This window comes from Crassostrea angulata, chromosome 3 (genome assembly GCF_025612915.1).
Source record: "Crassostrea angulata isolate pt1a10 chromosome 3, ASM2561291v2, whole genome shotgun sequence".
In the NCBI taxonomy this organism is placed as follows: Eukaryota; Metazoa; Mollusca; class Bivalvia; order Ostreida; family Ostreidae; genus Magallana; species Magallana angulata.
In genome coordinates, this window is record NC_069113.1 from 21,726,303 (window position 1) to 21,754,255 (window position 27,953).

The 27,953-nt window shown below is 33.4% G+C and overlaps 1 protein-coding gene across 1 annotated transcript; it reads left to right on the top strand.

Moving 5' to 3' along the window:
• The first annotated feature begins 8,658 nt into the window (after window positions 1-8,658).
• LOC128179079 (uncharacterized) lies at window positions 8,659-12,345 on the top strand. The gene is made up of 3 exons (XM_052846572.1): window positions 8,659-8,998; window positions 9,740-9,889; window positions 11,868-12,345. Exons 1-3 carry the CDS (start codon window positions 8,770-8,772, stop codon window positions 12,071-12,073), a joined length of 585 nt encoding a protein of 194 aa, XP_052702532.1. The 5' UTR covers window positions 8,659-8,769; the 3' UTR covers window positions 12,074-12,345.
• The last annotated feature ends 15,608 nt before the right edge of the window (window positions 12,346-27,953 follow it).

Genomic DNA, 27,953 nt, shown 5'->3' on the forward strand with positions numbered 1-27,953 from the left:
TTAATTTAAGAGGCCAATTCAGGACCCTAAAGTGACAACAAATAGGAACATTATACATGTATATACAGGTATAATGAATATGGAAAGAGTTACATAATTAAAAGAAAAACAGCCATTAGCATTTAAACATAAATACATTATCTATATTCGTAAAGTATACATGTATATGTGCATACTTTTGCGATGTGTTAAAAAATCCCAAATGAAATACAATACCAAACCAAATAAAGAATGCCCCTTTATAAGTTAGGCTACAATTATAAGAAAAAAAAAACAAAACCAAGAAATTGATTTAACAACTACATGAACTAACAAACTACATCAACAAATCAGCTTGTCAACCATCCAACTAACCTTACCAACCAGCCGATCAACGAAGTCTTATTTTCGTCAAACGTTAACAAGTTGACAGACGAACTCGCCAACCGGATGACCAACGAACCATACCAACACAATACTGAAAACAAACTTTTATTAACGAGCGAGTAAATTTCGCGAGACTTAATGACGAAAACCTAGCTTTGTGTCGCGAATATCTCTTGCCACGAGCCAGACATTACAAAATTTCCTTATTAAACTATCAATATGGGCTTGGTCACATAAAAGTACTCCCTGCCATCACTGGTTATAAGCAAAATAAAGTCGTCACGAATAAAGGTTGGTCCTCAGTAAACCTTTGATCTAACCATTCGACCAGTCAGCTAGGTCCGCTCGCTAGTCTTTCAGCGTGGACCGGTATACTAGCTCGTTCACCGGTTGACCACCCAATTTACTAATAGATCCATAAATCTGTACGACGAAAGAACAACATTAAAAATACAACTCGACAACCAGCCAAAAATACCAAATTAATTTGATGACCTACCGATTAAATCTTCAGCAAACCGACAAAACAAGAATCTAAAGGCTGATTATAATATTTTCTGAATATGGAAATCTAATGATAAAAATCATATTCTTCTCACATAGTATATTTTCTTTAAAAAAGTCAGGTGCCTAGCTATATCTTCTAAACGAGGCTTGTGGACACAAATAGTCATCATATTTTACATGTTATACCTTCAAGGCCTTTAAAGTAAATCATTTTAATAATATATATATAATTTAATAGAATAACATTTTTCCAGGAATATATTAATTACAATAAGTAATTACAAATTATACAATACACTGATAATGGAGGAAAGATCGTTCAAAAAGAAGATTCTTAGTATCATCAGTTACCATTGATAAAAACACTTCAGCTAACTGATGAAAAGTTTTCAAAATATTTAATTCCGTTCAAAAAAAAAATGTGAAGGATGCTGACTCAGGGGTTTTGAATTGGTCGCGGAAAGATAGAGTATATTGAGGTAGCTAGACAATATGTTAAAAACAATAGTGTGGGGAGGAGTTTGAAAGGGTGGGAGAGGATTTTGCCTAAAAGAAGTAGTTAGTCCGCCCCTGGGTGAAGCTGTCTAGTACTGTAATAAACTAATTTGACACGATATCAAGGACCGAAACAAAAGAAAAAACATTTCATATGGAAAATGGATCAATCTAGTCGCAACGCACACCTCTTGACTGAGGGGCTCACGATTTTACTTTGATGGACGCCTCATACCGGTATATTGCTCCTCGGTACTTTGGATATGTACTTTTTTAGTTCTAATATATTGGGGAAAAAAATTACTGCATTTTCACTGTATACGATCAACAGACCCCCTCCCCTACCCAATCACCAGAAACAATATCCAGGGATCATGGGTCTTACAGTCTTAGGTGAGAAATTCTTCATAAATGCAGAGGAGCTCGGTGAAAAAAAAAGTTTGAGAGTTTACGCACGGCGACGGACGAATCGTTAATGGCGATGAATCACCAGATCCACACAGCTGGAGATCTCAACGTAAAAAATCCCTTGTTTTCTGTGGTTCAAAAAATACAATGGAATGTATGCGACCAATAACGCATGAATTACCAATATCTCACCATTGTATTGCTTTTTTCATTTTTCATTAAAATTTTCAGTTTCTTTTTTTTTTAAATTGAAATTTGGTTTGACGTTTTGAGTTCATTTGAATTATTTTTTCATAGTTTAACATTGCATGATTAAGACAACTCTTCAAGCAAGCGAATGACATTGAACCTTTAATTGACATTAAATGCATGTCATTAAATGAATGCTGATTTTAAATAATCACCATGCCATTACTTTCAACCATACAGTCAATCTCATGGCGTGCGTATATTTTCTTTGTTTTATTCACAATTTCAATAGTTGAAGCGTATCCAAGTATAGTAAATGCCTATATGCATTGATGTTAAAAATTCACAATGCAAGTTCAAAAGCCTGTCTTTTTTACAAAAATGTTTGTTAATAATCATTTCCAAATATAATTAGATTTGTGTTTATTGATTGTCGTAGAGATAGATAATCTTTCAAAACACGTACAGGTATAAAATCATTTTGCATCATTTGTTTTTTTTACCCCTGTTCAGTCATGCAGTTACTCAGGTATAGATTTCAAGTCTGTACACATGAACATCTCATCAGCAAATGTGTTCGAGGAGAAAATTTACCCATCTAAATTTGTCGCTAAAGAAGGCTGTTAACCTTCAGATCTTCCTTAAATTTTCTGCTATGATATGTTTACTTATTAACTATCATTAGGTAAAGAAGAAATCCAATTATTTGAGAGATTAATGTCAGGCGACACGTTCCTCAATTTTATATAACTTTTTCCAGGAATTTGTTAATGGTTTACTACTACTTTGATAAGCTTTCTTGCAAAAAATTAGGTACCTTACCAGACATTTCTGCAAAATACTAGAGTATGCAATTTCCTAATATATAATTTTCTTGAAAATACACTTGAGTTGCTGATATAAAAATAAATAAATATACAGCACAGCGAAATTCACTCTATCTCGGGTGGGCCCGGGCTTTGAACTCACGACCTCTAGATACTACGCTCATGGCAGTAAGCGGCCACAGCTCTAACCACTCGACCATCTATGCATATATTCATTATTGATCAATGGAATCTTAATCATTTTGAATATAATTATAAAAATAATAATTTTTATTGGAACTCTCTATTACGAGGAGATACAAAAAGATTCTCGAGGAACGTGTGGTCTGACCTTAAAAAATTTGATTGTTTGCTGTATCTGTGTACAGAGCTCTTCTTAAAGGAGGTTAATATTGTCAAACATGGCCGCGATCGATCATCCAGCCCTCTTAAATTCTGCCAACAATCGATTACAGAGCAAGAATCGAGTGGGAGGGTATTGTTTCCATATATTCCCTTTACATGTATGTCAGGGGCGAATCAAGCAGATTGCATGTAGAGCTATTAGACATATTTCTTAATAACTACACAATTTGTCGGTGGGTCTAAGCCTTATGATTAGCATCGTTAATTTTTGTATCTGCAGCTATTTCAAATTCTGACAAGAAACTTGCATTCATAAAGGGATGTTTAGGTAAAAAAAAAAACCACTTTGCTGACAAACTTGTGAGGAAAATATGCAATAAAAATTCATATTTATTTATTACAATAAACATGTTTTTGAATTTTATAAAACTACTCCATGTACATTGTAGTATGTTATGTTGCCGGAAAAAAGTCTGATATTTTGTAACTTTGACGTCATTTGATATTCATGGACACATAAATTATATATAGTATTTATATAGTTATAGACTATTCTATAAATCTTTTAGCAGAACTAACTACATGTAAAGTGATTCCTTAAATAAACTGCATTTATTTAACTGTAAATAGTTTGCTAATTTCTGCATTGTAAAGATTCTAATGCAAGACTTTTACTTTTTGGTTGAATTTGTTAATAAATGCAAGCAGGGAACATAAATTTTTAATCAGCGGTGTCTTGAGTTTGATACTATAATAAGCACATGTACAAATATAATAAATGCAAATTGTGTTTGTTTTCGACGCTCGAATATTGTTCGCAACGAAATGTCAATATATCGCGGAGAATGGGAAAGAATTATAAATGTAGTTTAATCATTTGCAAGGCATGCTGTCTTCTGTCCATTAAGTCCTCTATGAAAAAAATCATGATTTGAATCAGAAACTCTGAATGGAGAGAGAGAGAGAGAGAGAGAGAGAGAGAGAGAGAGAGAGAGAGAGAGAGAGAGAGAGAAAGAGATTGCACTTTAATTTTAATTTCAAGGTGAAAAACCTATTTTACGCACTGTTCTGATCGTCTAAGGAGTCAGAAAAACTCTATAGACTGGTAGGCGTTTAATAGAAACGTGGATACCATGCTATTCAAACTATTCATATTGAGATTTTTTATATTTTTTGGACGTACAATTTATTTGCTTGTCAGAGGTTAAGTTTTAACAATGAACAAGTATGTTCGCAGATCAACTATCTTTGAAGTTTTAGAAGTAAGAGAATATTCCAATTTTAATATTTAAAAGATCAATAGTAGTAATAACAAACAAATAAAGAAATTCCGACATCAAAAATATATATATACATGTAGATATGTATATAAAAATGTTTTATATAAAATTGTTATCTTTACCGCATTCAGAACTCGTTGTCAGTTTGTTGCTAACTGTAACCACAAACCTCCCACAAACACTTATATGTAGTTGTATACTTATTGTACAGGGTGTGGCTTGTCGGCCAATACAATCTGTCGCTTTATTTGCTCAATAGGCGGTTTTAAAGGTGAAAATTTAAGCTTGTTGACGATGTTCTTGCCGGTCAGCAATTTATAGTCGGTTGTTCTGAAGACATCAAAAAACATAGCAAATGGAAGAAAGCGTCTCCTGAAGGAAATATATAGCCTTGATACTCAAATTATTTCTTTGAACGACTCTTGCTTGTATAGTCCTGTTCAATGCATATTTCTCTCTGCACGCATGCGTGTGCGTGTATCTGTGCATCCATTGGGATCATTGCAGTCATAACTAAAAACTGACTTAATATGTCTAAAAGATTCTGCAAACAATTTTGAGCCCTCTGAATTGTTTGACAAGCTAAGTGAATTACTTCAGGGGTTCTGGTTGTTGTTTACCGATCATTGATTGAATAGGTAAACATTGTTAGGAGTATCGGCGAAAATTTGTGAATTCTACGTTCTTTAAAACTGCTTGATCCGAAGGTAGACAGCATGCTCTTTTCACTTAGATTACTGCATTTTAGGTCACTTGGACCCGTGGCAATGTTTGTTATTGAGGACTTAACTCCTTATGGCAACGCTATCACGGGCTTCTCTAATGATTCTCTTATTGTGGAGACCACATTGACAGTCAACGATTCGTAAAGTATAGAATGTGCACTCCTTCAAAATAGCAAATACGTCAAATTGCTGCAACACAAAAAGAATAGAAAGCTTGGATTATTTTGGATGAATTTGCTTCTATAGAAAACAATTTTAAAAGGCTATTGATCAGGGGGCATCCAAATAATGAGTATGTATTCAGGGAATTGAATTCTTATATAATGCAAATGCAAAAATCATTTTTTCCATCGGGATGAAATTAAACGCATTGAACCCAGGTATGCTTGGCGACGTTACGTAAATGTGTCTAAAATCAATAAATTCCCCCCCCCCCCCCCCAAAAAAAAAAAATTCATCGGGTTTTACAAATTTAGAGCTTTGATATTTACATAGAAACCCAAATTCCATCAAAGTAAGAAATAAAAAAATAATTTAAAGAAATTTCATTGATTATTATAAAATGTTTCAAGTTCTTGAATGCATGGTATTGTTGATGTTAGCAACAAGATGGACCTCTTAATGCGTGAACTAATCTCAACGTATTGAATTTTTACGTCAATGGAATGATATGACAGCGCTTATAATATCACTATTCATACAAATTTACAACATTTAGATACAATGCTCAATACAAAGGGGGCAATATATCCATTAACATCAAATTGTGAAGAATGCACAGGAGAGAGAGAGAGAGAGAGAGAGAGAGAGAGAGAGAGAGAGAGAGAGAGAGAGAGAGAGAGAGACTATCCATATGTTAAGCAGGGCTACTATTATTATCTATCGGTCTATTTACCAATCAGCTGATTCGTTCATGTTTATATCAATTATCTATTAACTGATTTGTCTATAGAATCATCCGTGCTTCCATCAATTGATTTGTTTACAACTATCTATCGACTGAATCGTCCATGCTTACATCAATAGATTTGTCTACAACTATCCATCGACTGAATCATCCATGCTTACATCAATAGATTTGTCTACAACTATCCATCGACTGAATCATCCATGCTTACATCGATTGATTTGTTTACAATTATCTATCAACAGTAGTATTTATGCTGACATCGATTGTTTTGTCTTTAGAATTATTCATGCTGACATCGATTGTTTTGTCTATAGAATCATTCATGTATAGATCGATTGTTTTGTCTATAGAATCATTTATGCAAAGATCGATTGTTTTGTTTATAGAATCATTCATGCTGACATCGATTGTTTTGTCTACATTTAGAATCATTTATGCTTAGATCGTTTGGACTGTCTATAGAATCATTCATACTGACATCGACTGTTTTGTCTATAGAATCATTCATGCATATATCAATTGGTTTGTCTAAAGAATCATTCATGCATAGATCGATTGGTTTGTCTATAGAATCATTCATGCTCACTTTGACTGGTCTGTCTATAGAATCATTCATGCTCACTTTGACTGGTTTGTCTATAGAATCATTCATGCTCACTTTGACTGGTCTGTCTATAGAATCATTCATGCTCACTTTGACTGGTTTGTCTATAGAATCATTCATGCATATATCAATTGGTTTGTCTATAGAATCATTCATGCTTACTTTGACTGGTTTGTCTATAGAATCATTCATGCTCACTTTGACTGGTTTGTCTATAGAATCGTTCATGCTCACTTTGATTGGTTTGTCTATAGAATAATTCATGCTGACTTTGACTGGTTTGTCTATAGAATCATTCATGCATATATCATTTGGTTTGTCTATAGAATCATTCATGCTTACTTTGACTGGTCTGACTTTGACTGGTCTGTCTATAGAATCATTCATGCTGACTTTGACTGGTTTGTCTATAGAATCATTCATGCTGACTTTGACTGGTTTGTCTATAGAATCAATCATGCTGACTTTGACTGGTTTGTCTATAGAATCATTCATGCTGACTTTGACTGGTTTGTCTATAGAATCATTCATGCTGACTTTGACTGGTTTGTCTATAGAATCATTCATGCTGACTTTGACTGGTTCGTCTATAGAATCATTCATGCTGACTTTGACTGGTTTGTCTATAGAATCATTCATGCTGATTTTGACTGGTTTGTCTATACCTACCCATCGACTGACTAAAGCACGCTGTCATCTTTTCATCGTTTAAGCAAGTTTATTTTAATTTATTGAATGTTTTATCTATCGATTAATTGGTCTACTCTTCGATTGATGGATTATTTCTTTAACAGATTTATTTACTCATCTCAAGTGTGACAAAGCGGAACATGCATGGAACTCAGCGCTCACCTAAAAGTTTATATATGCTGTAGTAAACCGGATATAACTTGCATGCACTTTACAAAATATTTGTGAAGTTGTGATACATAGGACACTGACAAACATTAATGGACATCAATACATGTACTACTTTTCTTAATTAAGTCTTAACCGAAGTGTATGTCCTATTGATGGTATCACGGTGAACCAATCATTACAGATTTTTAATTACGGAGACTTAGTGGTCAACAAATTGAAATTCAGATCTTCCTTGAAATTTTAGATATGAAGTTATTTACCATAAGCTATCATTTAATAAATGAAAAATCCATGTATTTTAGCACTGCCTTTTCAATATTTTGCTATTTTTTAAATATATTTTCAAGGAAATTATTGTATAGTGTGAAAAATGGCCATGACCACCAAACCCTCTTTATATGGTAAACACCAATATCTCCCAATTAACGCAATCACATTTACGTTTGTTAAAACGTGCATACGTACAAATGATTGTATAAAGGCAGAGTTGAAATTCTCATATATTTATTTGACACGGTGAACACTATTGAAGTAGGACGAATTCTTTTGACTCATTCACATAGACGTTTACACAGGGTACGGATTAATGAAGACGAAGTTATAAATCTCTTATCTAAGAATTAGAAAAACGTGTAGTCTAAATATATACCAACAAAATTGAATTAAGTTTATGGAGGTATCTATATACATGTATTCATTTGAAACGCACATTTGATTGAAAAAGGGGTGTTTTGAATTTGTAAAATAGGTTATACAGAAGAAACCGACATAAATTCTGAAAAACCTTTCACACATACATACATGGTTGACATGGATATTGATTTCAAACTTGCTAGTTAATTCACCATGCAACATAAAGCCAATCTAATGTCTTAACTATTACGGATCGCTGAAATCATAGAAAACTTGCAAGCCGTTTTCTGTGATGTTTAAAGGCATTCAATACGGTCGCGATGCGTTATTTGTAAAATATGCAAATGAAGGTAGCTATGCGTTAAAACCACCCTTTCTCCGATTTTATAGGGCCGGTGTCCTGGGCGTAATGTTTATAACGTGAACTGACTGCTCTTCTTGAAACTGGTTTCTTGAGTAGCAAACAAACTTATCTGTTGGTAGCAACCGTAATTTATATAAATTATCATGCCCGGGCACAAATATCGACCACATCCCCTGTTGAAGAGACAGATCAAGCATCAGGGTGAAAAATATATCTACAAATATCATAAAATCTACGACACATAAATAATCAAATATGGGGGTAGTGGACGGCTTTAAATCGGCGAGCATATTCGGAAAGATAGCTTTCATATTGCTTGCAGTCGCTAGTTTTTGCATTATCATTGCGTTCACTTGTACTGGATGGGGAGAAAGTAACGAGAACGCTGGTGGTGGGTTCCAAATGCACTGGGGACTGTGGAGAAGATGTACCGAAGAGGAAACTAGCACTTCACCATGTAGTCCACTTGATGGATGGGCAAACGGTAAGTCATTAAATCTGTTCTTTTTGTTGTTTTTTTCCAATGCCTTTTTTTGCTTTTTTAAAAATACAATCCTTTTTCAGGACTTTTATGTAAATCTCAAATTGCATTTTCTACAAAATATTTTTTGTTAATTTTTTAATGATTATTAGATTTAAGGTTAAGGTTTTCTTACTTTTTTTTTTAACAAAAAGTAAATTCATAAAAAAAATACAAAGTTTAACCATTGCTGTTCAAACATCGGATTTTATATCTGTTAACAATTAAAAAAAAGAAAAGATATTTAACGCTAAATTATCAATTGAACTATAGATAAACTTATATATATCTCGGCTATAGTTACATTGTAGAAATTCCAAAAGGACATATATGTACTTAATTTTCTAAGGTTATTACTTGAAATGATGCCAACGGTGTTTTTATTGAGCATGTTCACAGCATGCGATGTTTTGACATCACTTTTACACAGAGTTAATCAAGAAATCAATAATAATAATGTTTCGGACATTAACCCATCTCCTGGTAAACAACAGTAACGAAAGAAAGAGCCTGATTTGCAATTTTAATTAAAACGTGTTTGGGTCAAAAAAGTCCTGCTGTCAACCAATTCTGATAACCGGTCCATCCATTTCATGATTTGGAAAATGAAATTACAACCTCCCCCGTTTTCAAAACTAAAAAAAACCCCAAATTTTTTATTTGATACTAATTTAATTGCAAAAGTAATTTTGTTGTTTTTTTCAGATTGGTGGGCATTTGCTCAAGCCGCCAGTTGCTTCGGTTTCTTTGGAATACTGGTTTCATTTTTCCTAGTTATCTTATACCTGTTTGTGGATTCATGCAAGGGCAATGGAGAGGTAGCCACTGGTGCAGCAATCCTCTGCCTAGTAACAGGTAATCTCATGACCAAGACTACACGGAGTATGGTTATACTAACACTACCCTCCCGCCCCGAACCCCTCCTCCCTCCTCCTCCCTACAGACACACAAATTGCTAATCTCAGTAATTGACACAGACCGTTTGTAGCATTTCCAGATTTAAATCTAACGAAAGTCTTTATGATTGTCAGTTACTTTAAATTCATGTTTGCCTATAATAGTAATATCGTTATCTTGTACAAAGCTTTAAATTCTATTCGTTGATTCAGCCACAGGTATAGCTTTTGTGACAATATTAAGAAGCTAAATGGCCGTGCCCATTTTTAGCTCTTTGATATGAAGAGCTTTGTATATTCTTTAATATTTGGATTTTTTCTCAACTGAAAATAGTTTATGGCAAAAGGCAAAAAAAAAAAAAATCGAAGACACGATGAGTAATTTTTTAACCATCCAGCCTCCTCTATGTGACATAGTGCACAACCTGTCAGAAGTCACGGTATTGGCAGTGAATGGTTAAAGATTTCGAAGCTTACGGAAATAGATGATTATTTTCACCCAAATCACTCGACCATGTCTCACACAAGTGAATATAGGCTTAAGCGTCTGATGCGCGTGAACAGTGGCGGAAACTTGTGTTAATTAGTTTTTATTGTTATGAAAAATAGCTTTGGTGACAAAGTTAAAACAGGGGCAGATCGATAATTTTCTCCCCTGGGTTGATTCAGAAAATGTCCTTGTTTCCATGGGGATGGAAATGGCGATGGGAGGGGGTCTAATTTATATGTTTGGTACGTGTATTTTATTGTGGTTTAATTAGAACCATTTTAACAAGACCTTGGATTTTCGGTAGAACGTAACTGTCTTTTTCTTGTATCAAAACAAGTTAAAAATGACCTGGTTTTGGGTGAAATATGAATACTAGAATAGATTACTTAGTCTTAGCTCAAAAGTCTGACAAATTTTGTTGATTTCAAAGATCCGTCGCTGAGTATCCAGCAATGAAATAGACAAATAGACATGCCTACGCCACAATGCTGTTTTACACAACTACCCAAAGTCCAAGCTCTTGTTAAAATGGTTCTAATGTTGAAGAATTCGTTGACGACCCGATCCATTAAGGCAAATGCTTATCGAAGTGTGTCAACAGATCTTATTATAAGTCCATTGTCAACGAAAGTGTGTCACTGTGAAAATGTGACACTTGTGAAATTGCCATATTTATTCTATGAAAAGTTAAGTTGTATTTGTATCAACAAAAAACTATTGCCAAGAAATATAGACCCTTTCACGGTAACTGCGGTACTGCTCTTTTGCATGGCAAAATTACATAATTTGGTGAAATATGACGTAACGTCAATTGTTTCATTTAATTCATTTTTCGGCGAAGTATATAAATTTGCCCTGCATGAGAGCAGTACCACAGTTATAGTGAAAGGGTCTATTGATGAAACAAAAGTTAATGATTTGAATAGCTCTGAAACCCACGCTTGTAACCATGGGCCTGTGTTGTTACTTTTGGATTTTGACTACCGAACAACGCTAAGCCACATAATCAATTCGATGTAGATATTTAGATAGACAATCACAGTATACACATTGCTATTCGAAATTATTCAAAAATTGTTTAAATGCTTACAATTTGAATCTCTGCGCATGAAAGGATAAAAAGCCCATTATCCCTTGACAACGAAACTTCATGACGTCAGACCGATCTAAATTGTGTTCATGGTTTTATTAATTTTTCTTTTCCGATCATTTTGATCTAGATGAACCAATAATTTCTGTAACACGCTATAACGCACTTTCATTCTGTCTTGTAAAAAAAAAAAGCGATTCATGCAGTGACACACACAAACTTCAATCTTTGGCTTCGCTAAATATAAAACATCAAAGACAAAGTTTGATCGTATATAGTGTAAATATGGTTGTGATAATTACCTGCCCATATCAATATTTGATACCTTGTTTACCTTTTTTTTGGTTATATTCTCAGGTGTGATTCAACTCATCGGTTGCATCGTGTTTGGCGTGGAGTTTGATGATGTGTACTATGATAGAACTGTCGGAGGGGTTAGGTTGGAATACTGGCTATCATATGCCTTTGGCATGGCTATTGTTGCCGCTCTTCTAGAAATTGTTGCCGGAGTTCTTTTAATTTTGGAATGTAAGAAAGGAGGGGGCACCTCCGCCTCTGGATAGATAAACAATTGATTATAAGTTTTTTTACCAATTAAAATTTGACAAAACTGACAAAAAAAAAAGAGAGGAAAATCCATAAAACGAAGAAAGACTCTAGTCTTTTGAAATGATAAGCTTGCTGAAACACAATTTGCCTTCATAGTTACTTTTACATAATTAATACATGTAGATTTTTTTTTACAGTATTGCAAATAATTTATTTTTGTATTTATTATTATTATTTATTATTGTGTTTAATTTGTCGATCTGTATAAAACAAGTTCAAATATTGACTTACGACTTTTTTTTGTTCTATCAAAAGGCCCAAGAGCCTAAACGGTCACCTGAGTATGATGCAACCCTGTTATGCCTTCAAAGAATGGCAAGGCAACTTTATTTAGTAATTCTATGATAATGCAAAATAAACTATATTGCAAATAAGCTGGAAGATTAGAAATCTAGAAAATAAATTAAGTTTTCAAAATATCTGAATAAATTTATAATCTAAAGCAGAATCATAAACCAGAAAATTATGTGAATTATGATCTCACAAGCAGGCAGGTTAAAGTTTTTACATTTCACCAGCAGCAATTTAAAGTTATTACATTTCACTAGTAGGCAGTTTAAAGTTATTATATTTCAGCAGCAGGCAGGTTAAAGTTATAAAAAATATTACATTTCACCAGCAGGCAGGTTAAAGTCATTACATTTCCATTTGCAAAGAAGATATACCGCATAAAAATTGCCTCAATGGCAGAAATGCAACAACTTTGCTGAAAAAGTGTTTGCCTTTATTTCCCTAAATGCCTAAGCAAGCTCTTAACAACTACGAAAAACATTTTTCATGTCATATAGTGAAGAATTTAATATATACTAGTAGATCATTCCTCTTTTCGATTGACTCATCAATTTTATTATTAACAGCGGTTATCAAATAACCATAAATATAGTAAAAACAGTTGTTAGTACGCTGAACCAAAATGGCTAAATATCTGACCCAAAATTCATCTGCGATTTGTAAGACAATAGGCCTATGGGCCAAGACGGTCACCTGAGTACATGTACAACAGCCCTTAACTTTCGCATTTTAAGCTTCATATAGGAGTGTAAACCCTAAATCGAATCTACTATGACTGTTTCATCTGCCTTTTAATATTCAAAGTTTTTAAAACGTTTATTCATAAAGGAGTATGGAGAGGGTAGGGTCGGAGGGATCTAAAATTATCTATACCCAAGCTCCAGGTACCGAGAATTTGGTTAAAAGTGACACGCAGTGATATGCGTACGGTTTATGTGTACAAACTTACAACGCACAGGAAATAAAAGAATTTTTGTAAACAGAACACGTTTAATCTAAAATAGTCAAATGACAATTTACCTTGTGGTTTTCAAGATAAATTTAAAACTGTAAAATTGTGAATGGACGACGGCTTCATGAGCACCAGCTTCATGCATTCCAATTATCTACCACTACTGTGGAGGCTGAGAAGAACATTTCTAAGACTGAATATATTTTCATTATAAGCATGAAACAGGGGCTATAAATTACACAATTTAGAGAGCTTCATGAACATCATTACCATGCATTCAGTTTATCTCAAATATATATATGAGTAGGAGGGGGGGGGATTTTATAAGATTTAACACAGTTTCACCTTACGGCCATATTAGCCCCATCTTAGGGTCTGAAACCCTGACCTAAGACCCATGAATTCCACAGTTTTGATAAAGGGATAGACACTTCGAGGACACCATAACCATACATTTAGTCCATTTTCAACATGTCTTAAACTTCAATTTCACTGTTTATTTCCTTATTTTCAATTCAATTTTTTACATGGACCTATAAAAGTAGGGGGGGGGGGGGCAACTCCATGTTAATTTGTAAGTAAATTTAAGAAAAATCTTTGCTGCGCAAAAACGTGGGGGGTGGGGGGTGGGGGGCAGGCTCCCCCGCCCCCCCCCCCCCCCCACCGTCCCTGATGCTACGAGTCTGCTGTTAACAACAAAGTTTTTTTATTTATTCAATCAAGCCACAACCTAAATACAAACCCTTCCTTCATCCTAAATATGTACTCAGTTTGCCTGCTAGTTATATAATTTGGAGAACCTGTAGAGAAATCTAAACACGGTATTTGAGATTAAAATTTTCATATTTTAAATTTTGAGTCTTATTATTCTATTTTAAATGCATAGAATGGTTAAATGATATGGGTATCTTAAATACTTCGTCAAAATTTGACTGTCAAATATCGAGTTACAAGCCCGATACAGAGTTTGAACTTCTTTGTTTTGTTGTTGCAATATCTTTTTCCCATGGTGATAATATTATTTATGAACTGTACATTGCATCAATTTATCTTGTTTGCCATAAGTCACATTGTCAAAGAAATGCTTCTATTATTTTGCATTTTTTGTAAACGAATAAAGAACTCGGGCTTTATTTACATGACAATGAAACCCTACCTTTATATCTCGTTTGTAACTTGACTTCTAACTTTCAAAATGTTGGTCAATCATTCAAAATGCACAAGTAAATAATATTATATATGGAAATAGAACCTTAATCTTAAATTGTGTTAAGGTCCTTTTAAAAATTTAGTGCATATTTATTATATTTGTATACGACAAACAGAGCCGACCTCCTCCCAACACCTGGACCCTAGCATCATGAATTTAACAACTTCAGTAGAAACCACTGTTCCCATCTTCATAACGCACTTAATAGTTTGCCTAAAATTTCCAATTACTTGACATTTATTATGAATATTAAAGGATAAAAGACAATTCATTAACGTGACTATTTAATTCGGGCCCCATAACCGTGACATAGATGAATTTGAAGGTGTTTTTTTTATGCGCGTCCATGCTTATCCTAACGGATCTGAACCAACACCAGACCCAGTTTGACATGCTGCTTAAAGATCGACAACTGTTATAGAATTCTCTGAGTGTGTTCTGTAGGACATAGCTGATTGAAAAAAATCTCATTAATTAATTTTTAATGTGTTATTATTTGGGCCGGGGTAATTTATACTTAAACTAAAGCTAAACATTGAAGCACGTTTGCCTGTGATGTCACGTTGATATACACAATAATGACATACATGTAAATATAAAAACTGTACACCTCTTGTTTACAGAGTTTTCTAACTTGATAAAATTGCAAAATAAAATTAACATTATCGAGATCTATAAACTTCGGACTCTAAATTATGTGGAAAAAATCGACCCCCCCCCCCTGAAAATTTAATGATGTACAGAGAATTTCATGTAATATGTTATCTTTAGGTCGATAAAAATAAATAGCTACCAAACTTACTGCCTTTGGTGGGGGGGGGGGGGGGGGGTAATGTGTTTGTCTACAGTTTATGTTTAACTGAATTATTTATCGAAATAAACAATAAAATCAAATATAATTTGTTAAATAGTTTCTTTCCCATCATCGATATGTTACGCCGTAGCGCAGAGGGTAAGTGGGTTCACTTAAAAATTTGTAGGTCATGAGTTCGATTCCCGTTGAGAACCATACAATTTTTAACTTTCCAACATTTTCTAAAACGTATTTTTGGGTTGAATACTGTGAAAGAAAATGCTAAACCGGTGAAAGTGTTTCAATCATAATATACTTTAATGCACATTAATATATTCACTTTTACAGGCCTATAATGAAATACGTATGTATTTATCATTCCAACATTATATTTAGGAATTTTTCTTCAACTTAGAAATGAAAAGTCTCCAAGGTGTTTGGGCCTTGGAACTTAGGAACGATAACCCTTACCTGAGGAACTTTCATACCATGAATGTTAAGAAGTGTTATATTTTTTTTATGTGTCCGAAGGGAATATCCATCATATGACAAAAAAATTTCTCTCAATTTGTTAATAGCTATCTTTTTAAAAATAATTTTACAAAATCACGAAAAAACATTTAAAAATTCTTTAAAAATACCTAGAGTATCCCTATCATCACTTTAATATTTGATAGGTATATGTTTTGTGGTCTTCTATTGAAAATTGGAATAAACTGTGGGTGTATATAGCCACCTTAATTAAGATATTATATATTATACTTTTATTAAAAACTTTTTTTTTACTAATGTAAGGCGTTAAATAGAGTATCATATTTTCATGTACAAAATACTTCCTATACCTGTATCAGATGATTTGTTTAAGTAATTAATATAGGAGCTGTTGCCAACAGAACTTGAATTTTGATTTTTCCGCTTTTGATTTAAAGGGACCGACGCCTTTTGGAAAAATTCTGCATACAGGCCCAAACTTCTAAATTACAAATTTCTCCATGAAATAAATCTAATTATTTCATTAAAATGAATAATTACGTATAACCTATACATGTTTTCAGCACATGTCAATATTACTGTCAATCAAAATTCACGTGGTACAAATAAACGATATAAGATAATTCCGGTTTGTACGACCCTTAAATTTCCGGAAGTTCATAATTACGTTGATAACGTATGTGAAAGGGAAATTTCTGTATTTCAACTATTACAATCAACGTTATTTCTTATTTCCTAATGTTACAATAGGTACATCTGAAGTTATTCACACATGTGTTTTCAGCTGTACTGTCGCTTTGAAGATATGGATTTCTAGTATGACTGTGTTTTGTTCGATATGAAAATGTCAATTTTGGGGAAAAATCAACTTTAAACAATTTAACCGCTGTATTCATGAAAACAAAAGTCCCTATAATATCCAAACTCGAGACCTGTAGAGTAGAGCGAACTATTCACTCATTGAACAATAGAAATAGACACCAAAATTGCGACAAAAACTGTTTCATAATGGGTTAAACCCACCATGTTGTGACTTACTGTCATAAAAGGTAATTGTCACGTGGTGTCAAGGATCCGTAACATTATTATTTTAACATGATGATTGCTAAGAATTTTTAATCAATCATATATACAGCTGAATTATTTCTATTATATATTCACCCTCCCCAAAAATTCATTACTACATATAGTAGCTCAATCTCTCACCAGAGGGCGTATTACGCTGCGCTACAAGTTGAGCGAAGTAGGAACGATAACTCTGGGTAGAGATTGATAGGAGCTGGAAAGTTAAGTTCTCAACAAGCTTATCTTTTAAAAAGATTGGTGAGCTAGCGCTGTAGCCATCATAAAACACAGAAGCAGATTTCTAAAACATTAGTTTAAATTTCTGAATCGATTAATTAACAATAGGAAGGCACAGTGGTGTGCTGGAATTGTGCTGGAATGGGGTCTCAATTTAGAATTGTGAATCTAGAGTGGGCTTCACATCGGCAAAGGCATAGCTCATTGACTGTGCCTTAATCATTATGTATCTACTGTAATTTCAATTTTGAAGAACCATTGGTACTGCCCTGCAGCAATCGTATCTTCTCGGGCCTTTCCGCTAAGCTCGGAAAACATGTCGGAGGTTGTTTTCCGAGCTTGAAGAAATTTTGAGATAAAGCTAGTTATTTATTATAATATTTAAGATAACTTTGCATTATAAGACCTAAGCTACAGTTATTTTTTACATTTACAATAAACCACAAAACTTCATGTGAAGATCATAAAACGAAATTCAAATGGTACAGTTTATCTACAGTAGTACAATATCCCCAGAATTCCCTACAATGGAGTCGAGCATGCGTATTCAAGTGAAAAGGACTAACGTAGTTGCTAGCGCTCGAGAGCGCTAGCAATTAAATCTTAACAAACAACTGAAATTATAAAGTAGTACCTCGATATATCTACCCAGTTATTATACAGACACAAAGAAAGTGTTCTTGAAAGTACATTTTTTTGTTCAGTAAAACAATTACAATGTAACTTGTTTCAAAGTTTTTGATCATTCTGATAATTATCGATTATCATTAATTTTTTGATTGTGAATTGAGCCATAAATTATGTATTATTTATGAAAATAAAATATTGATGACAGATCCATTTTCAGATAAATGACGCATTTATAAATTATTGGTTGTGGAGTTTATGTTCACTTTTGAAAAAAACCCTCTTTATTAATGTATGATAAAAACCTTAAAGCCACAATTAAAATGATTTATTTATCATTTAAAGAGTGCCTTAAACCAATTTTATTAAAATTATTCATAATTATTTTGAATAATACATGCGGTAGTTAGTGCAAGAACCTGCCCCTCTCTAGAAATATGTCATTTTTTTCTTTGTACATCCTTTGAGATGATAATTCAAAAAATACATGTTATACATGTATGTTATGAACAAATAACTGTCAAAACTGACGCTAACCTTTTATTCATGGAACAGTTCAGGCACGTAGCATCAGGGGGGGGCCAGGGGGGGGGGGGGCTGGCCCCCCACTTTTTCTCGCAGCAACACATTTTTTAAAATTTACATATAAAAAAATGAATTATAATGGAGTTGGCCCCCCCACTTTTTTGGAAGTTAGTAAAAAATTGGTATGAAAATTAGGAAATGAGTAGTCAAATTGACTCCCCCCCCCCCACGGATAAGGAATTTCATGATTTGGAGGGAAAAAAATTTTGGTAGAGAATTTTTTTTTGGAAGGATAGTAGAGTCTAACCCCCCCCCCCCCCAACCCCCCCCCCCCCCCCCCCCCCCCCACGGATTAGGATTTTGAAGATTTTCAAATACTCGGTTTTACTGTACAAATAAGATCCTTTGGAACAAGTATGTGTTAATTATTGAAAAAATTCCGTTTAGTAGTTGAAAACAATTGCTGTGTCAAATCACTCAGCAGATAACATCTGTTGTTTATTCTTATTAAATATTAAAAGGTTTCACAAAATTCGTTCCCTGAAAAAGGTTTTAACGATTTTTCATTGAAATTTCAACATCCAGATCAATTAATTATTTTCGCAATTTGATGCAAAACGGCTGAATTGCGGAATTAAGTACTCATGTAAAATAAGGAATTTACTGTGTTTTGCACACACCCGTGTTTGAACGGAAAGTACCGTAACTAAAAATAGATGCATGTACCTGTTACAATATGATTTCGAATCCTAGGTACTGATTTTATGGTGTATATAACCACTAATTTAGAATAAATTCAGGAAGCCTTCATCGAGAAGAGAATGTATTTAAAACTCTGTATATAAAGTCAGTTGATATTTTTGAACTGTGCTAACTTCTAGCAATATGCAAATAATGTATTGTTGAATTTAGAATATAGTGTTAGTGAATAGTTCTGTTCATATGGTATGTGATTATAGTCAGAATTAAACACGAGAATTTGAGAAAAAAATCCAACCGAATAAATACATGTAATATAAACTTTCTATTCTTATTATGCTTCAGATAAAAAAAAAATACTTCAAATACTTCTTGATGGAAACATCCAGCGACCGCAAAATCAAAAAGACATTCGTGTTACCACAAGGCAAAGCATAATTATAACACTTTGATAGGATGTTTTTTAATACTTGTGGCTTTATATGGCTATATATAGGATTGTATAAGAATAGTCTCTTATGTTCTAATTCACCCGTTCAAACGAACAAAAAATATTTATAAACTAAAACTCAAAACACACCAATATTTAGAAACAGCTAGCCTGCGCGAGTGCAACAGACTTTTTTTATTACATTATATTCATGTACAATCAACTTTACGTTTTCCTTAATTCAACATTCTACAAGATAAAAAAACATATTATTAACATTGATATCACCAAAATAACGATTGAGTGGGTGGGTGGGTGGGTGGGGGGTCCGTTGCACGATAAGCAGCGAATTTTCGAATAACTTCCACTACTTTAAGCACGTACCCAGGTAACTTTGGACACGCCTGAGTAACTTAATTTACGACCAATCAGGATTGGATATAAATATAACAACAACATTCAAACACGTGTTACTTGTATCATTTATAAATATATTACTTGAAATATTTGTCCAATTTTTATTACGAAGACCAAGCTAAACCAAAATTAATTCAATATGTAAACGTGCATTTCATTACCTGTGGGACATAATTTAAGTGGGATTTCTGTAAGTGATCAAATAGTCAAATATCCAACTTTGTATTGTATTTTTACCACTAGTATTTTCCTATATCTCCCTAACAAAACCTGAATTAAAATATAAAAGATATGGTGTGAGATGATTAACATGAAGACACTATAAACATGGTATTTAAATTGTAGAATCACCGTCCCTTCAAATATGTTTTAAACAAATATTGTATTATATTGAAAATGCCTGTTGCCTACAAAAGCGCAATATTGGAGGCGACATAAAACACTATATCTACTTCTTTAAAAACATTGAACTACAGCACCACTACTGTGGTTTCATTAATATTCAAGGGTATCAATTTTCGTGGATAAAGTGAAAATTAAGAGTTTCAAGGATACGTAAATTCGTGGCCAAAGACTGTATCAATACAAAATATTAGTAGAAATTGCAGTTCAATGAATATTTAATTTCAAGGATAAACTTAGCAACGAAATCAACGAAAATTGGTATTCAACGAATATTGATGAAACCACAGTACTTTTTATCGAATAATCAATCGATCTTTTTTTTGGTCGGAGGGGGGGGGGTGTCGGGGGGAAAATGATATACATGTTTCATTATCAAATATGATGATGTCAATATACTAAAACGTATCAATTTTGATTAAAAAAATATATTTGACAAAGTCGTATCAATCGTAATCGATCAAAAGTGAATTTTGAATAATAGAAATATAACATTTTTGAAGGGAAATCGTTCTTTGCATATGATATTACTGGCATTTGATAATTTTGCAATTATGTTAATTTTTTTGTTCCAATTATTAAGTTAGGATTTCGTAGGAAAATAATGTGAAACATTTTTATTAAAAAGATAGATAGCTCTATCAGTATTAATTGGTCAAAAGTTTGAATCATATCGGAAATATAACATGGTTGATACAAAAGCAAAAGTGTTCCTATGTTTTATAATAGATACAAGTGCATTCAACATGCATGATTCAGGAAACCAAACTGCACGAGTCTATCGGTCAGCCACAAGGCGGTATCTATCACAGAGCGGATTCCAAAGAGAAGAGGACGCTCGCCAAATCTTCGAAGCGCCATCTAGACTAAGTACGCGCCATCACAGATCTACACCAAGAGCCAATCGCAACTTCTTGGGCCTTTCCGGCAAGCTCGGAAAAACACCTCGAATGTATTACCTAGGCGTCCATGACAACCCCCTTTTTTGTAAAACTTGAAATAAATAGAACACATTTTACGATCTGTTGAGATGTGAGCTATACTTCATTAAAGTAAACGATATACACTGATATATAACACAGAAGCGATATACAAGACTGTCTAGCCGATACTTATTTTAATGGGAAGCGACTCCATTTTGTATAAAATTCTAACATCCGGTGATGTTAATTCATTCCAGGTGTTTTTCCGAGCTTGCCGGAAAGGCCCGAGAAGTTGTGATTGCACCAAGAGCAAGAACAGGAAGCCCCTACGGTTCCGTAAAAAGACTCCAATGTACCACAGGAATCGGGATATTGTAAGGATATTTACAAAATGTCATATCTAGATTTATTCATACTATATACTCACTTGTTTCACGGAAATTGTGTTGAGGTTGAGGCACTGAAACCAACAATCGACTCAATACTTCAGAGAATTAATAGAAAATGAATGGTTGTGAGATGTTTCTGTCCCCACAACCATTAATAACCACATTCTCCCCGAACACATATATACTGTTTGTAAATATAAATGCATTATAACGTGTACCGTTTGTTCCATTTATATGTTTTTTGAGTGACATGAAGGAATGGTTTGACTTGCAGGAAAACAAAAACTGTGTATACTTTCAATATCTATGACAACGCAAGCTTTGTTTTGACGATGCATTAAAAAGTTACAAAAACAACACCAAAAATTTAATTTTGGAATGCTAGTATTACGTATACCGGACAATAAATAGTTTTTAGCTGAAAGCTCAAGTGGGCTATTCTGATCAGATTTTGTTTGTCGTCCGTCTGTCCGTGCGTCTGTCCGTGCGTCTGTCCGTAAACTTTTCACATTTTCAACATCTTCTCAAAAACTACTGGGCCAATTCAACCAAACTCAGCACAAATCATCCTTAGGCAAAGGGGATTAAAAGTTGTGAAAATTAAGGGCCACACCATTTTTCAAGGGGAGATAATTAAAAATTAATGAACAATTTTGAGAAATTTTCAAAAATCTTCTTCTCAAGAACCATAAAGCCAGGAAAACTGAAACTTGTGTGGAAGCATCCTCAGGTAATGTAGATTCAAAGTTGTGCAATTATGACCCCCGGGGGTAGGGTTGAGCCACAATGGGGGGTCGAAGTTTTAGAAAGGAATATATAGTGTAAATCATTAAAAATCTTCTTCTCAGAAACTAATCAGACAGGAAAGCTGAAACTTTTGTGTAAGCATCCTCAGGTAGTGTAGATTCAAAGTTATGAAAAATATGACCCCCGGGGGTAGGGTGGGGCCACAAGGGGGGGGGGGGTCGAAGTTTTACATAGGAATATATAGAGTACATCTTTAAAAATCCTCTTCTCAGAAACTAATCAGCCAGGAAAGCTGAAACTTGTGTGGAAGCATCCTCAGGAAGTGTAGATTCCAAGTTGTGAAAATCATGATCCCGGGGGTAGGGTGGGGACACAATGGGGGTTGAAGTTTTACATAGGAATATATAGAGTACATCTTTAAAAATCTTCTTCTCAGAAACTAATCAGCCAGGAAAGCTGACACTTGTGTGGAAGCATCCTCAGGTAGTGTAAATATCAAGTTGTGAAAATCATGACCATTTGGGGTAGAGTGGGGCCACAATGGGGGGGGGGGGTCGAAGTTTTACATAGGAATATATAGAGTAAATCTTTTAAAATCTTCTTCTCAAAAACTATTCAGCAAGGAAAGCTGAAACTTTTGTGGAAGCATCCTCTGGTAGTGTAGATTCAAAGTTGTGAAAATCATGACCCCTGGGGGTAAGTTGGGACCACAATAGGGGGTTGAAGTTTTACATAGGAATATACATGTATAGAGTAAATCTTTAAAAATCGATTTCTCAGTAACTAATCAGCCAGGAAAGCTGAAACTTGTCTGGAAGCATTCTCAGGTAATGTAGATTCCAACCTGTGAAAATTATGATCTCAGGGGTCAGGGTGGGGCTACAAAAGGGGGTCAAAATTTTACATAGGAATATAAAGAGTAAATCTTTAAAAATCTTTCTTTTCAGAAACTAATCAGCCAGGAAAACTGAACTCTTGTGTGGAAGCATCCTCAGGTAGTGTAGATTCAAAGTTGTGAAAATCATGATCCCTTGGGGTAGGGTGGGCCACAATGGCGGGGGGGGGGTCGAAGTTTTACATAGGAATATATAGAGTAAATCTTTAAAAATATTCTTTCCAGAAACTAATCAGCTAGGAAAGCTGAAACTTGTGTGGAAGTATTCTCAGGTAGTGTAGATTCAAAGTTGTGAAAATCATGATCCCTGTGGGTAGGGTGGGGCCACATTGGGGGGTGTTAAAGTTTTACATAGGAATATATAGAGTAAATCTTTAAAAATCTTCTTCTCAGAAACTAATCAGCCAGATGATTCTTTATAAATGTTAAGACTTTGGCGTCAGGACAATTCTTCGGCTTCACAATAAGGTTCAAAGTTTGATGTAGCTTTATATCCCATTTATAATCACTTGTTAAGGATCTTTTTGAGAACTGCAATACTCAACATGTGATATGACTATAAAATCATCCCGTTAGAAAAGGGACTTATGATGATAAACATAAGAATATCCAGGGGGGGGGGGGTGGATTTTATTTATACAGGATCTACATGTATTATTGTACATTGTCCAGATTGTTTGTTTTATGAATCCATTAAGCTTATTTTATCATACCTATTGTTCCTTAGGTGAGCAATGTGGCTCATGGGCCTCTTGTTTCTTTGTCTTTTATTTCTTTTGTTTTATCAGATCTGCACGTACATGAATATCAATTTTAAATTGAATTTTACAACCCTTGGTACTATCAATAAAACAATATCAAAAGATTAACATTATATCTCATTTCAATCTTATCAATATTGTTTTGATAAAAAATTGTGGTGTGTTCAGATTTTTTTTTTTGATTTCGATTGAAAGATATAGGAAAAGATAAAAATTGTAAAAATCTGGCATATATTTCTGAGATTTAAGAGATGCATTGAAATTTATCACTGTTTATCGGATACAGGAAGCGGTAGATTTTGTTTACACGGTTTAAGAGCAGTGGGTTTAACCTTAAACAGAACAGAACATTGAAATGATTTCGGTCCAAAAACAAGGATTTAGAAAACATACGATGCCAATATGAAGTAGGAATGTAGTGTTTGTGACTGTAGTAAAGAAGTGTATGTGTTTATGTTATGAAGATTAAACATTGTATGATGATCGAGAATATTCAATTCATTTAAATGAAATACTGATATTACAATAAAATATTACCATATAACCTTATGCAATACCTTGTATGCTGTGTAGAAATATCTGAATCACAGAGATCAGGTAAGGACCTGTGATCTCATTTTACTTGTATGCTTTATGTTTCAAGTCAAATGGAACTGTGTCCTGCCATCATTTCTTAATAATTTGGGTTCGCAAATAGCTCCGGACATCTTACCAGCTTCTTTTTATTGAATAATGGAATAAATGCTTTGAAAGTCAAAAAATGATATTTGAGAACTGATATGTTTGAACACGTTTGAACAACATTCGCAAAATTGAAAAGAACCTGTTCCCTTTCGTTGAGTAATTTTCCAAAAGAATCAACTACTAACGATGGTAACAGATTACAAAAGAAGTTTATGAAAATCTCGATTTTAACATTTTGCATAGATAGATTATTAACCAATCAAATCGATGAACATGATTTCATTTGCAATGGAAACCATAATGGCATGTGGATGAACACATTGTTTTTTATTTAGCTTGATAGATGATTCTTGTTGAGCTCTGACAATACTAAACAAGAACATAAAAGAAAAATAAATGACTTTCACCTTAAAAAAACAAACCATCAAATTCGTTCAAGAAAAGCAGACAGCAATACAAAAATAAATGCATTAACCTTTTGCTGTGTTTAAAATTACAACTCAGGATTACAATAAAATGTTTCTTATTCTGAAATATGATCTAAACAAATAAAATACTATTAAAATGAACTATTATTGACATACCATTCGATATTTTTACTATATTATGGAGTTAGGCTCAGACAAAATTAAACTTTAGCAAAACAGAGGAAATTCGGACTAAATTTTTCAAACTGTTTTTCACTGAAATATTTTTGACAATACTACAATATTAAAATCAAATATTTTATTTGTTAGTCAACATTATTTTCATATTTTTTGTTGGTTTTATCTCACTTTTTCATTTCGACAATACACACACACAATACAAAGATATTGAAAAATGCTTAAATACAATGAGTAACAGCAAATATTAAATAGTCTTTTCACAGGTGAAGGAGGATTAAAGAAAAAGAAGATATCATCGAGGGGTAATAAAATAGTCTCTACAACAACATAGCAATGTAAACACAGAGCGGTTCGTTGTGTTTACAATAAGATTGTGTGTTTTTACTCGTCAGCTTTACACCACTTAATAATGTATATTTCTAACCAAAAGGAAAATCTTTAAATCATCCGATAAAATCTCTAGAAAAAGCAATGCAATTTTCACGGAATTCTACGATCGAAATTAATACAATATAGGAAAAGGTCATCTTGATATTGGCAGTGTAGGTAGAAGGGCTCATTTGATTACGTCATATAATGTTTTCGTTTATTGCTATATTATTATAAGTTTAATAAAAGAAATTAAGAAAATCATGTGAATTAAAAAGGTCACATTTTTTTTTTATTAATGATCTCATCAAAGACGACGGAATTTTTCTTTACTTTCAAAACTTCAGATAAAATTGAAATTGCATTCACAGTTTTAAACTTACAATGGGTTGATATCAGTCACCCCAAAGCATTAGTTGGAAAGAATTGATAAAGAATGTTACAAGAGAGGAAAAATGTTTAGGTAAAATTGAAAAATCAGCTGTCACCGATACCCCTGTAAACGTAAAACATATATGTGAGGAGAGGATGACTATGAAAATTGAAGAAAACGAATGGAACAAATTGTTACGATTCCTTATAACATCATAATGAACAAAAAAAAAGGATAAGTTTAAAATATCTTTTACAAATTTTTTTGCAAAAACTGTCGACTTTTTATATTCAAAATATTAGCTTTGGAACTGTGTTTATTTTGCCATGATGCTAAGGAGTCAATAATTCTTTTTTTTTTTGATTGTCTGCATGTATGAGCCATTTGGATTACAACACAAAAAGCTAAGGATCGTGTATGGTATTAAGGTATGATATGTGGTGATAACGAACAGGTTTTAAAGCAAAATTTCATTGAACTGAGGTATATCTTGAAGGCAGATTTGTAAATAGGGCAGTTCACACTTTGCAAAACGCTGAGTTGTTTGTCTTTGCGGAGTCAACCCAAAGATGAAAAACAACATGCTTCCTCTTATGCTACTTAATATTTTAGCGCTATGTGAGTAAACGTGTTTGAATATAAATTATTACTTCAGTGTATGGGTTGCCCCATAATCAGTGCAACCAAAATACAATGTGCAATATGAACACGGATTTCTAGAGTACAATGGCAAAGTTACAAATCACTAATCCGCAGATGCTGCTATGATTTACCCCAAAGATGGCGACCAATGGATTTAACCTTTAAAAAAATAAATTAAATCATTCAGGCTCCTTTTGAAGTTAATAATGGCCTTTAAGCTATCAGTGTTGGGAATAAAAGTTTCGAAAACCGTAGAATTCCTACCTCTTTTTCAATGTTAAAGCTCAGTATCAGTGACATATTCCCATGAGGAACGTAACCCAGCTAGGAAAAAGTATTTATTATACATAAAATTATTTCGCGCTATTTGCTGACAATACTTCTTTTTTTATATATATTTTACACAGTTGCGCTGAAAAATATAGTTCCATTCATGATCACCAGAAACAACAATGTAACAAATGTTTTGAATATCGATGCATTATGTATAGAAATACATGAAAGGAAACAAAATTAACTCAAAACATATTTTTAAAAATCACGTTTCCACAAGAAATCAAAATGAGAAATGTTCATCGTCCTATGCTAGCTACCCCCTCAGTCGAAATATATATATAAAAATATAGCTCATTCTACGATTGAAATTTTTTCACCGATGAATATTGCTTATATCATTACAAAAATTATATCACTTCCATGATTATTGTTTTTTAGTTATCAAGTCTATTTTAATTATTTATTGTGTAAGAGTGGGCGTTTTTTTTCTTTTCTTTTGATAACGGAGTGATTATGTATTTCTGACTCCACTCGTGTGAACCGTGTGTGTAAAGTTTGCAAGTACTGCAAGACTGGTGTCGTATTTGCTACGGACATGACTAAGTACATGCATCAAATTCTTAACAAGTCCAGTGAGATATGCTAAGCACATTGAAATTTCAAGTAATTTAAAAGTAGAATATCTTGGATATGGGGTAACCCATATTTGTTCTTGTTATCTTAGAAGATTTATATTCATTAATTGATAAAAAAAAAAAACCGATCTCTCTTATCAATTTACCAAGAAACAAAATTCGAACTAAGCGTTGGTTTCTAATTTTAAGTATCTAGATGAACATTTCAGATTAAATCAATGAAATTATCTCAGCAGTCAAAAACTGGTCACACAAAACTATAAAATGTTGGAATTGTAATCTATATTATGCAAATTTCAGATGAATTAATCATTACTTCATGCTGAAATTTAAAGCGCATATAATTTCATCCTTTCAGCTACATACATTATAACCAAACTTGAGAAGTCGGT

Excerpts from the sequence above, each read along its gene's own strand:
- LOC128179079 (XM_052846572.1), top strand. The coding sequence starts at position 8,770 with ATGGGGGTAGTGGACGGCTTTAAATCGGCGAGCATATTCGGAAAGATA. Across the intron at positions 8,999-9,739 it reads ACTTGATGGATGGGCAAACG|ATTGGTGGGCATTTGCTCAA; the intron begins GTAAGTCATTAA and ends TGTTTTTTTCAG. Across the intron at positions 9,890-11,867 it reads AATCCTCTGCCTAGTAACAG|GTGTGATTCAACTCATCGGT; the intron begins GTAATCTCATGA and ends TTATATTCTCAG.